Source organism: Triticum urartu, chromosome 2 (genome assembly GCF_003073215.2).
Source record: "Triticum urartu cultivar G1812 chromosome 2, Tu2.1, whole genome shotgun sequence".
Taxonomy (NCBI): domain Eukaryota; kingdom Viridiplantae; phylum Streptophyta; class Magnoliopsida; order Poales; family Poaceae; genus Triticum; species Triticum urartu.
In genome coordinates this window covers 582,601,554-582,614,572 of record NC_053023.1, presented here as the reverse complement: position 1 = coordinate 582,614,572, position 13,019 = coordinate 582,601,554, and the positions used below count along the sequence as shown (strand labels likewise).

At 45.2% G+C, this 13,019-nt stretch overlaps 1 protein-coding gene across 2 annotated transcripts; it reads right to left on the bottom strand.

Moving 5' to 3' along the window:
* Positions 1–1,159: 1,159 nt before the first annotated feature.
* Positions 1,160–6,517, bottom strand: LOC125538931 (protein NLP2-like). 2 transcript variants are annotated; one of them, XM_048702244.1, is made up of 6 exons: positions 6,130–6,517; positions 4,687–6,037; positions 4,266–4,307; positions 3,421–4,140; positions 2,742–2,865; positions 1,160–2,604 (listed from the first exon to the last, which is right to left on the bottom strand). In XM_048702244.1, the coding sequence occupies exons 2-6, from the start codon at positions 5,560–5,562 to the stop codon at positions 1,550–1,552; spliced, it is 2,817 nt and encodes a 938-aa protein (XP_048558201.1). In that variant the 5' UTR covers positions 5,563–6,037; positions 6,130–6,517; the 3' UTR covers positions 1,160–1,549. The 2 variants fall into 2 exon arrangements, with proteins under 2 accessions (XP_048558201.1, XP_048558202.1); XM_048702245.1 differs by having other exon boundaries at positions 4,687–6,517.
* Between the last annotated feature and the right edge of the window lie 6,502 nt (positions 6,518–13,019).

The following is a 13,019-nucleotide window of genomic DNA, read 5'->3' as shown; positions in this document are numbered from 1 at the left end:
GTTGTTCTTCCTCTAGGTCTCTCCATTCCCAAGAAATATTTCTTCGTGGGCTATAAGGCATTAACAACTGACTCTCGAGTATTCCTATCGAGTTTTTCTATTCCCATCATGACACGGGCATAGGTCAAAAGATTAGCTTGCTTATTCGGATTTGCCCTTTTATTATTACCGTAACATATTTTTGTGCTTGATACAAAGTTATTTGCCCTTTTATTATTACCGTAACATATTTTTGTGCTTGATACAAAGTTTTGATTACGAAACTTTCCTTGTGACCTGATCTTTTTGTGCTCTCTTGGAACCGACAACTTGCTTCATGCTATTACTAACATTTATGACTCAGCGGCACTTGCTTTTCAAAAGAAATTGAAACCATCATGCCTCCGAATTCATATTAAACCAATGGAAACCCAGATTTTGTTTTTGCTGATGCAATGCAACAATATGTGACCCGAATGGCGACCTAATTTCAACAGCCACTAGCAAACGGGAACAAGGCAACAAGCACATGTTGAAGACGAAATCGCCTGGCCCTCGGAGCTGTTTCTCCCGCACCGCGGCTGGCTGGCTGCATCTCTTTCGCTAGGAATTGACAACGCAACCACCGATTCGGATCGCGGAGACGCGCCAGCACGTCGTGTTCATCCATGTCCGCCAACTCGGCTCCCCAGACGCTCAATGGCGTGATGTTCCTATCGGTTGGACTTTAAGATTCAGTCCAGTACAAACGGTAGCTTTCCTACCAACAGAACTCCACAGCATACCCGGCGGCTGATGTGCATGCAGGAAACTGGGAACCAGCAGTTCCATCTTTGATCGGGCGAGTCCAAAATGACATGCTGCCGACTCGTCGCTGTTGGCAGATTTGGGTGTCTGCAGAAGAGATTTGCCCGGTATCAACCGCGAATCGCCTCGCATCCACATGTAACCGCGATAATCTCGATCTCAGCATAGGAAAAACAGATAGAATTCCATAGTGAGCAGAGATAAGATTGTGAGCCAGTCCCTCCATGAAAGATTATCCATGGTAAGGTTGAACGGGCATAAGATTGTCAGCCAGGCCCGGTTAAAGAGGTCCAGGAGTTTCACCAAAATTACATAAGAAAACTATCAGATTCAAGCTGGCAGTTTCATGTGTCCCGATTCCGAACAACCAATGTGGAACTGGAAAATTCACATGTTTAAACAAACAGAGAATTTGGAACCACGGGAAGTTCAAAAGCATTTGTTTCCTCCGGCATGCATAACAAAGCCAGGAGTTTTAACATTGGCAGCTAGGCGCCGCAGACCCTCATGACAACATGTTATTGTCATGATATCCTCTCAGGGACCTCCATGACACTTTCATCGCAGGCACGACATTGTGCCTGCACTGTCGCGCCTGCACGACTATCACTACACTTCCTGTTCGCCATTGCCGCTACATAACACGCTACACGCGCACAGTACAGACTACCAAACCCTGTTGCTACACAGCGTAGACTACACCTACCGCAGTATGATACAGTTGAGGGTAACAAAAGATCCTTTTTTACACTTCCTCACCGTGTCATGAATTGTGTCCTTCCAGCTGCAAGCAGCTGCTGCTGCCCGAGCTGCTGATGAGGCACGGGAGATCCCGGACCTGGAGCTTCACGTTGCGCGTGCCCATCGAGTCCATGACGTCGACGCACTCCTGGAGATCGGAGTCGTTCGCCATGATGACCCACTCGTCCTCGTCATCCTTGTACTTGAGCTGGAACACCCCGGTCAACAGCTTGAACCTCTTGGCTATTTCTTCCAGCAGGTGGTACCAGCCCATCGATGGCAAGAACTTGAACCGCACGGTGTCTCCATTGTACGTCGCCTTGACCGTAAGTGCAGGGCTGCTCTTGTCCTTAAGTGGGCGTGCTGGGTTCTTCTTGAATGTAGGGTGGCTTGATGCACTGCCGCTAGAAGAGTCTGTCATACCAGAGGTAGAAGGATGAGTATGCTCCCTGCCTTCGCGATCATCAAACATATCAATATCTGCTTGTTGCATGGGTGGTGAGTTCCTTCCCACTATTTGGTCCCTGGTAGTCTTGATGCTTGGGAGGACACAGGGCAAAGGTTCGATGCAACCTGTTTCTTTGTCATGTAAAGCACTAACAGCACCAGTGGGATATAATGGTCCTTGTGTTCCTTCAGAACTAATATGATGTGTGATATTCGGACCATAAGAGCCGTGATCACCACTGCCACTATAGTTAGTTGTCTGCATGTGAAATTCATCGCCTTCCCCTTTCTGCGCATCAGAGCGCTGCAACTGACAGCTATCTCTTTCCCATCCTTCAGGTGACGAATACCCTTGCTCAGATTTTGGGCCAGATTTTTCATCCACAGTTTTCCCAACAGATGGACTAGACACAGCATCACATGAAGGGAATGAAGTCTTCTCTGGCAGAGAAACTGCTGGAACAAGAGATCCAGTAGCTGGATCATACTGCAAAGAGCTGTCCACTCCATGGACAGAGTTAATGACAGTTTGGATCTTCTTTAACGAACGGTTGACCTTGTTTATCTTGCGAGATGGCCATCGCGAAATTCCATGTGTGCGGCATATCCGTTTCAAGGTTGTTGGACAAACTGCAACAGTATTAATAACAAAATGTTATAGAAATCATCTATCATATCCTATATATAAAACCTAGATATCACAACACAGAAACGATTCAATCGAAAAGTAACATGACAAAGTGACACACTAGGGTGCAGGGGCTCACCACCGAGGCTCTTTGCAGCATCCTTTAGGCTCCCAGAAAAGTACTTACGGAGAACATCCATGCCAATATTCTTCTCCGCTGTACTGCGCTTTTTCTCCGCAAGTCGCATTGAACTAGACTGTGCCTGCAGTGCAGAAGAAGCTTCTAGTCAAGAGGATATCAAGAATCCAGTTAACACACCGATTCAAAGTTAAATGCATTCATCAATGTTGATGATCTAGGTTCTGCAGATTTAACCATGTATGACTAGCCAACCATGAGAATGCCCCTTTACAAAAGATGATCGATTGTGCTAATGGCATGTCAAATCTGGAAGTTTCTACCAGCCTAAACTGTTGGAATCCTTCTCCTCTGATCAAACTTGGCACTAGAACTATGCCATTATTCAACAGATCAAATTACAAATGTGTGTGCCCATTACCGTTAAGTCATAACACACAACTAGTCAAATTTCTAAAGTGCCAACAAATTAGGCGTTTCAACAAAAAACTTTAGGAAAAGATTCAGTTCGATTCAAGGAAATACGCATGTTCAACAAATGAGAACTAAGATGGATGAGCACAAGTCTCAGAAAAGGATTTCAGCTCAAATCATGCTAATCAAGATTATTCATAAATCAGGACCAATATGATTGCACAGAATGCCATATATTTAAGTAAAACATATAATATGAGAGCACCTGCTCGGACATGTCCCCTTGCTTATCAATTAAAGATAGATCCTGGAATGCCTCTTCTGTGGCAGGTTGATCACCATGTGAAGAACTCCAAGACTGACCAGTAGGCAAGCAACTTCCACTGGTTGCCTTATACATTACTGCAGTACAAGCGTCAACTTTATCAACCTCTGCTTCAGAAACTGTTCGCAAACTTTTGCATATTCTTTGCATAGTACTGGACAGGTTATTCAATAACATCTGTTGTTCTTCACTGCCTGTGCAGTTGATTGGTAGAAAGAATTCTAGTATGTAGTCATCATCACCAGTGTATGTGCTCCTTAGCCGGATTGCTACAGCAGCATGCAGACCAAACTTACGAGCATGGTGTGCGAGTGGGTAATCCTTAATTCCGTATTCTCTTATATTAGGAGAGAAGAACGGCAGATTGGACTTGAGTGCTCGGCCTGCAATACCTTGCCCTTTCTCAAGATGAGTTTCAGTGCATGCATGAAAAAAACCTTGCATCTTTGCATCATTAACATAACACGCTGATTCATGGATGCGGAGTATCGCTTTCCCTGACTGAGAATCAAGGACACTATCATGTCCAACATAACCACCATCACTACCATTTGATGAAGGGACCCATGTAAGGGCCAACGGAAGCATGTGTGCATGGCAAATAGCTCTTAGAACATCCAAAATCTCAGTGAAGGCGGCTTTCTGATTTGCTGAATAAACCTGCAAATAAAGAGACATCACATACATCAAACATCAATAGATAAACAAACAAAAAACACTGAAGAGAACTTGTATCCAGCATCAATGATGCACAGCAGAAATCTCAGAGAAGTGAAGAATGGCACCTTCTGATCGATACAATCTTTTGCTGTCTCCAAGTTCACAGCCTACAGAAGAGTAATATGGTAAGTATTAAACGTAAGTGCCAAGAGAAATTCCAGATTGTGCAAGAAAATAATACACCCATCATTGTCCATGGACAGTGCAATATGAATACCAGTAGCCAGAATACAAGCATTTAAAATTCAGTATATACTTTTATTCATGGCATCTAGAAATGGCACCAACAAAAGTGAGGACTTGCATCCACATGACAGTTCATGTTACTTGTCATGAAATTAGTAAAATACACTAACGAACAAGTCTATAAGATAATAGACATTGCAGTGGGAAGTAAAAATGCTCCTTCATGGGTAAATTCACTATTTTGTCCCCAGCTAAACATAAATAAATAAAGGAGGGGGTGGGGAGCAAGTTAGAACTTGCCTGCAATGCATGGCGAAGGTTGTTCATTTCTGCATCGAAGTCAGGTTTCTCCTTCTTTGTGATAAGCTCAAGCACCGCACAGCAAGAGCCCTTGCTAGGGTCATATATCGGCATTGCAAGTGATCCTCGAACTTCATGGTGAAGAGCATACTCCATCCTCAAATACTCTGGCTTGCTGTAGTAGAGCACATTTGAGGTCCATTCTGGCACACCGGAGATGAAGACCCTCCCTGGAAGCCCTGGTTGAAGGCCAGTCTCCTCCTTAGCAGAGAACACAAAATGCCTGGATACTTCTCTGTACCCAGCAAGAGCTTGGTCAAGCAGAAACGGCTGTTCACATGTACTAAGCACGACATGCCCCTCCTGCTCAACAGGCATCCAGACCTGCGCAAGAATGCCGCCGCCAAGTGACTTCCTGAACAAAGACAGAGCCATGAGCATCCTGTCAGCGAGTAAGTTGCCGGCAATAGGCCTGGGAACCAAGCTAGTACTTCCTTGTTCGGGATCACCATCTGAGCCAAGGTCGCCTGAACTCTTGGCCATTCTCCCGGTCCCAGTTTCAGCTGGATTCACCGAAGATACCAAATCAACCTTTTGATCCCCGGGTACACTGGAATAGGCATCGAGCTGCATATCTTCACTGACACCAGAAGCACGCGGCGAAGATCCCAAGGATGACCACATAGCAAACATCTGGTGTGTGGACGAGTCGTTCAGCAACGAGAACAGCTGGTCAGCTAACGAAGGGCTGCCGCAGAGCTCTGAGTACCCATCAAAGTTCATCATGGCCGTAACGCCATATGGATCATCCGACGGGCTGCCGACGCTTCCATTGCATCCAGCACGGTTGGACTGTGAAGGCAGAGGCACATCCATGGCTTTGCTGCACTCGATTGGTTCCAGACACTTATCCACTCCTGTGGGACAATTAAGGTTTCAGTGCACTGTGTTGGGGACAGATAAAAAGGACGGCAGTAGCGTGTGTCCTTTCAGAGCAGAATCTTGGTAGTGCAACACAAGGACTGATTTAATAGGCAGAATCTGAACAGGAGACTGCTTTTGATACAGTGACACAAGAATCCTAGATCAGCAGTTCATCATGGGCACAAGAACTCGACTCAAAAGGTCAAACCTTTCGAGGAGAAGGCAACCGGAGTTAACAGCCTAAAGCAGCTGCAGAAGTCCTGTTTTCTGGCGGAGGAAGGGTGCTGGCACACAAGACAGAAGCTCGGTATCTGATCCCAGTAAAATCTATCCGTTTCATCCAGAAACGCTCTATAATCTGAAACTGAGCGCGGAGGAAATCATCAAAAGAAGCAAACTTGTGGTTCCCCCAAGAATCAGTCGCCGCCTGAAACAACTTCACCAAATCAGCTCCTCTGACGAAACAAAATTCAGCGTAACTCGGAACCTCCAATTCGAGCCGGCAGAGCGAAACCGTACCACGGCTGGGCCCAATCAGCAGACCACACGGAACCGGAAGCCTCCAAGCCCCAGCTCCGGAACCATTTGCCGGTCCGGAAAAAGCCCGGCAGCCTCCGTCGCCGATAGCGCCGGCCCCGGACGGAAGAAGCCAAGCGGCGGCCGCCACTCCTCGGCTGGCGGCGGGGATGAGGACGACGGATTGGCGGGGAGGCGGCGCGGCGGCGCAGATCTGAGGAGGCGGCGGGAGGAGGGAATCGGAGGCTACTACTACTTGCTGGGAGGAAGACGAGGAGAGGGCTTTGGATTGGAGGTTGGAAATTCTCTAGCCCGGTCGCTGGCTTTGAGCTAGGAGTAGTTGTTTTTCTACTCCCCTCCCCCGCAGCGGATTCTTCCCGGCTCGCGGTCACGGCCGCCCTCTTTAAATGGTTAATTATTAACTGGGCTGATTTTTTCTGGCCTTGGGGTTCTCTTCCTCTGTTTTGGCACAGGAAATGGTGTTATGGCAAACTCATACGGAACGAATTCCTAGGCTGCAGCAAAACTTGACACGGCCAGGTCTGTCGCTTCTGCCAAGCTGAGCATAGCTTAGATAATTACTCCAGCTTTTGGTCCTGTTTAGATACTCTAACTCAGTTAGAGGTTAGAGTTAGATTCTAACCTTGAACTAACCCTAGACTAACTCTAACCAAAGAACTGTTTGGATGGTAGGGTTAGATTGACAATAAATATTCGTTCTCAATCATTTGACTACTTTGGATTATATTTGAATGGGAGGGATGAATTTTTTTTACTATTTTTTCTAGTGGGCTTAGGAGAACTAACCCAAATAAGCTCCTCTAGTGTGGGCTAGTTTTTTGGGGTGGGTTAGATTCAACTAACCCAAACTAACCTACCATGTTTGGATATTTTTGGGTTATTTGAGCCCCAACTTACTAAAACTAACTCTAACTTAGAGATCCAAACAGGGCCTTTATTGAGATGAAGGCCCTGTTTGAATACTCTAACACAGTTAGAGTTAGAATTATTTTCTAACCCACTCTAAACCAAATAAACACCTCTCCATCGAAATAGTTGGGTTAGATGGAACTAACCCATTCTAACCCTCCCTGTTTGGATACTTTTGGGTTATTTGAGCCTCCAACTAATCCAAACTAGTTCTAACCCCATGATCCAAACAGAGCCGAAGTTAGGGCAACTTTAACTGATCCTCTATTCGGTTATAAGGGAGGATAAATTCGATTTTACTCCTCTATGTCACGTCTAGCTGATCCCCTAAACCGAATAGAGAAGGATAATTTATCCTCTGACGCCTATCCAGTCCCTAAATATACTCCATTTGAAGACGGCAGAGGATAAATTTTCTTCACGCAAAGGCCTTCTTGTGGCCGGACGATGACTCATGTGAAGCTCCAATGTCGAAGGCGGCGACCTACGACTTCACCGATGACCTCGATGAAGTAGATGCTAACGGTGGAGCCGAGCGTGTTGAGGCCGGAGGTGACCGGTGAGAGCACGAGCGCCGTTTGGTTGGAGGCGAACACGGCGAATTGCACGAGTACAGCACCTGCAGCCTGACGTCGGCCACCAGCGCCCGCCGCATAGTAGCCGTCTTCACGGGCCGCCATGGGTGTTCAAGGGCAGGCAAACGCGTCCCCTCCTTTCCTTCCTTGTTCACCATGGACGGTCTGGAGCTGGGTGCGAGCGATTGATTGTTTTGTTGTGCATTGCAGCGCATTGTACCGGTTGCATTTGGTGAAGTTGCATTTGGTGAAGGTGGCAACGGCGCGGGGTTCGTGCCCATGGAGCTGTGCGGTGTTTCCGGCGTGGTCACCATCGTCGCGGGGACGCATGGCAGATATTCGACGAAATGCATAAACAAAAAGTAACTTTACTCTGCTAAATTTAGGAGATCGGCTAGAACCAATCAAAACTTAGTAGAATAAATATATTCTACTATGGTTTACTCGGCATATCCTCTTCTATTTTTTTAGAGGATCAGTTAGAGTTGCTCGTAGTTTCTCGAATTTAAATCCTAGATTTGGCACGGGTACATGTGGGAAGCGATGTTCGACAATATTCACTCGATTTGAGACGACTTCCCCTCGACTACGAAGCACATGTGATGAGCTCGTCAATTCCAAAATGTGTGGACTCGGTCTTTCGTAGATGATTATATGGGTAGATTGTGTGCACATGCTTTCATAAAAATGAGTGTATGCGCGTGTTTGTGAGAGTTTTGTGGTTGTATTATATTTTTAAAGAGTCATGTCGCTCCTAGGATTTAAGGTCTCCTTTGGTTTGAAGGAATTTTATAGAAATTTTAGAGGATAAGATTTTTATAGGATTTTTTCCTTTAAAGCCCTTTGGTTCATAGGAATAGATTCCTATTTCTACATAGGATTGGTTCCTATCCTCCATATTTCATATGAAAATAAAAATAAGCCTAGACTCAATGAAAAAAAATTCCTTTGGTGTCAACCAAATGACATCTTGTTTCCTATTCCTATTCATAGGATTTGAGATACATGTCATCTCATTTCCTACAAGATTCTTATTCCTACGATAATCTTATCCTATGAATCAAAAGAGACCTAATTAAGGGTTGGTGGTTTTACTTATTTTTTTATTTGATTTTGAACCCATCCAAGTGACGTCGAACTAGGTAGGTTGTATGCAAATTGAAATTGTCCAAGACAACTAGGCATTTGAGTAAAGTGAACTGGGCATTTGAAAAAAAGATTGACTGTAGGCATTGAACCTACTGCTGTCTTAATTTCCGTTTTGGGGGGATAAGCGTGAAGCGTTAGTAGTACGTGTAGATGCATTTGCACGGCCACCTACTGCAGGTTTGACCGACCACACCACGGATTCCCTATAAAACTCCCACGATCCATCCTCTCCTCCTGCCACTTGACTTTTTTGTAATCGACATTTGAAAACATGAAAGGGAGGAGAGATTTACATTGTTTTTCAAGCGACCGCAACCCGTGCAAGTGGCCTACAAATCGCTCTCAGGACGCTCGGCATCAGTGGCGTACGTACCACCAGACCCTTTTCCCCAAAGAAATATCGCACTGAGCCTCCGGGAAAGTACTTTAAGGTACGAGCATATCTATTGTTCCTTGTTGGTTTAGTCAGAGAATGACGCCAGCGTATACAGGAGAGAACATTTTCCGGGTGGGGAATCCATTAGCGTGGGAAATCCTCCTAGCTAGCTAAGCCCTCGGCGTTCTAACCATCAGAGCATCTACGCCGGGACGCCCGAAATAGGCAACAAATGTCCAGGGGCTACCCGGTCCTGACCGGTTACAAAAATGTGACCCAGCCAAACACCTTAAACGGGTCTCAAACATTCGGTCTATCTGGCCTAGCCCAAATATATGACGAATATGGGGCTGTCCGCGCGCGCCCGGGCGCATCCGACACTTCAGCCCGGCTCACCCCATCCCCGCAAATATCCCTAATCTGAAAACCCTACCTTACTCCACTCTCGATCCGTCGCTTCTGCTGTCCTCCGATCTCTCTGATTCGATCCGCTCCTCCGACTCCGGAGACCACGTTGAACGCCGACGGCCGCTCCTTCTCCGACTCCGATGAGGAGTCGGCCCTCTGAATTGCCCTCAAGAGGTCCAAGGTGGACACAGGGGGCAGTTCCTGATCGACCGCCTCACCTCTCCTCGTCAGCCCAGCGAGGACGCCAACGCTGGCTCCACCTAGCCCGTGCGGGCTGCGCAGTTCGCGCCTCCCCAACACCATCCCCGTCCCCGCTGGCTGTTGCTCCACTACGCAGGCAGCGATGGGTGCTTGTCCGCCCAGTCGGCCCGGACGCGCAAGGGAGGGGGACGCGGCGGAGAGCTCTGTCCGCAGTCGCCGCGGGTTACCGGTGGAGCCCGACGAGGACGAGCGGCTCCTCGCGTCGGTCTACCGCCGGTCGCTTACGACGGCAGAGACGGACACTCGCGGCTCCGCCGAAAGAACGCGAAGGCTCTCCGGCTTGCAATCAAGCAGTCCGAGCGCGAGGCCAAGGAAAAGGCGACGGAGGTAGCTCGGCTGGTGAAGCTCAAGTGCTAGCACGACCGGGTCGTCTGGCGCCTCAAGAGCCTCGTCATCGTCTTCTCCTCCTTCGACGGCGACGGCTCCTCGTCCGACGAATCGAACAATCCTCCACCAGCAGCCGACGGCTATAGCTGCACCGGCGACGGAAGGGGAAAGGGTCGGCCTGAAAGTGGTGAAGATATGCTTTCTTCAATTTAATTTCAAATATTAGATGTAGTTTAAAGTTGTCCATCATTTATGTGAACCTTGTTGGTCCTTTGAACATCCGGTCGTGATCTTTTCGTGAACCTATTGTGCTTGTCTATGTTCGTTCATATGTCCGTTTGTTGATCTATATAGTTTGATCGACATTGCGTGATTTTATAGGGATATAGTCGATCAGATATGAGACGCACGCATGTAAGTGACACAATTTAAGAAGTGTCCGGTCTATGCCCGCGGATGCGCCTGGACACGTCTGTAGATGTTTGAGGGCCCGGATTTGCCTAAGCCGGATGCTCTTAGCTAGCAAGTCGTTTTTGTTGATGGTCGTAGATTGTAGTGAGCTGCCTCACGTTATCTGTGGAGAATGGGGAACTCGGGGGGCACGCAGGTGTGGGGGGTACGCATGCATGCGGTCATCCATTTTTTTTAGGATTGATGAACTCAGTTATACAATTAGGCTGGTCATAGTGGGGAGTAACTTAAACTGCATGTTACTAGTCTATATTAGTATCATAGATTAGTATTATAGGTGATCTCATTTATTTCCATGCATGACACATAGTAGCATCACATTTATTATGTTACGGTATCTACCCAATGTTAGTATAACCATCTATCTCTTTTTTAGACTAGCCACAATGGATAGTAACATAGAGTAGTAACATGCTCATGTTACTACTCTATGTTACTACCTCTATAGTGGAGAGTAACATATGTATGGTAACATACAACACTTCATTTATTATGCTATAGACTCATCTTGCCTTGATATGTGTGATGTTACCCATACTAGTAGTATAGCTATGTTACTACATGTCTCTCTTTCTTCATTTATTGCTTGCCAAATCATCTATTTTCTCTAAATATGTGTGATGTTATTACCTATGTTACTCCCATTGTGGGTAGTCTTAATTGCATGTTTGCGAGTCACAAGTGCATGATACTACTTATGTTACCCCCACTATGGCCAGCCTTAGTACTTTGATTCCAGCATGCTTCGTAAACTGTGACGGAGGGAGTAGTAGTTTTCGTAATTTTTGGCAGCTCCGCCTATTCAATTTCTCATGGGATTTTTTTACTTCTAATTTGAATCTATTTTATCTTTTGAACCAAAATTCGGATTTATGTTTCGCTTGCATATTCGTGTTCCTTGCAACGAGGATTTTCAAACAAGAACATTTTCAATAAATTTAGACGCACAACGAGGATTTTCAAACAAGAACATTTTTCAATAAATTTAGACAACTTTTAAAATTCTATCAAGTTTCGAATATTAAAACTTGAAATTAAGTTTTTATCAAGTTTCACCAATATCCATTTTCTTTGAGGGTTTTGGGTTTAGGACTTACTTCTAAGTGCTTAGGGTTTAGGGTTATGTTTCACTCCCTTCGTTCCAAAATTAAGTGTCACTAGTTTAGTACAATTGTACTAAATCAGGAACACTTAATTTGGAACGGAGGGTATTTGTAACTTGTTGGCTTATCATTCATTTTTATCAAGTTTTAATAGGGTTTAGGGCTTAAGATTTAGGGTTTAGTGCACACATTTAAGTTTTAGTATATGAAACTTATAGAGTTTATCGTCCATTTTTACCAAGTTTTAATAGTTGAAAGCTTCGTGATTTTTTGAAAAACTTGTCAAAATGTATTTAAGAGTGATCTTCCTTCGGACCCGTCACCGCAAGGAACACGAATATGCAAATTAAGCATAAATTAGAACTTTGGTTCAAAAGATATAATAGATTCAAATTTGAAAGTAAAAGAAAAAGGCAAGGGAGATGCAGAGACCAGACAAATTTCCAAATCGCGAGGCAATCAGACGGTAAAAAATCTGCATGCTCCCACACCTGTGTACCACAAATCCTCTTCGTGTTACCTTTTTATGGTGAAAAAAATCACAACGGGACAGAAGTTGTCAAACATTGCATGTTAGAGGAAAGGCACATTTAGGAATCTTAGTAGTGAGATTTAGAAGAATCCGAGCGATTTTCTTCTATTATTCAAAGAAATACTAACATGAGTCTATTTATCCTATTTAGATTTAGATGGACTTATCTTATAGGTTTTTTTACATCACATGTAACTTTATTCATACTTGCAGCAACCATTATAGATACAATGCTTTGGATGGATCAAGATTTAAGGTACTGCAAAGTAATTCCTAAAACCAAGAAAGTACTATGCAATTTCTTAGAACATCTTCATAGGGGTATCATAACTTGAAATACTGCCAAGACTTCAGTAAGGAGACCAAAAGTGGACCAAGCAGCCGCAATGCCGCCCGTTCATGTGCATTTTTTACGAATATGGATTTATGAAAGCCCCTTGAGTCATCCATCCAAAAAGATGGGAAGCCGTGAGCGATAAACGAAATTGGGTCGGGGATGATGCCCTATAAGTGCAGCCCGTCAAACCACGAGATCTTCACCATAGTATATACGAAAGGTTCTTTTTTCCGGGGTATATACGAAAGGTTTTAACCACACAAAGAATCAAACCAACATAAACAACATGATGTGATAACTTAAACTCACCAAATTCGAATAATCACCTCTGCAGTGACACTAATCTACTTGGCTACAGGGCACCGTCAAGAGAAGAACTAGGATAATTTTATTCGGAAAAGCACTATGACTACCATGAGAAAGA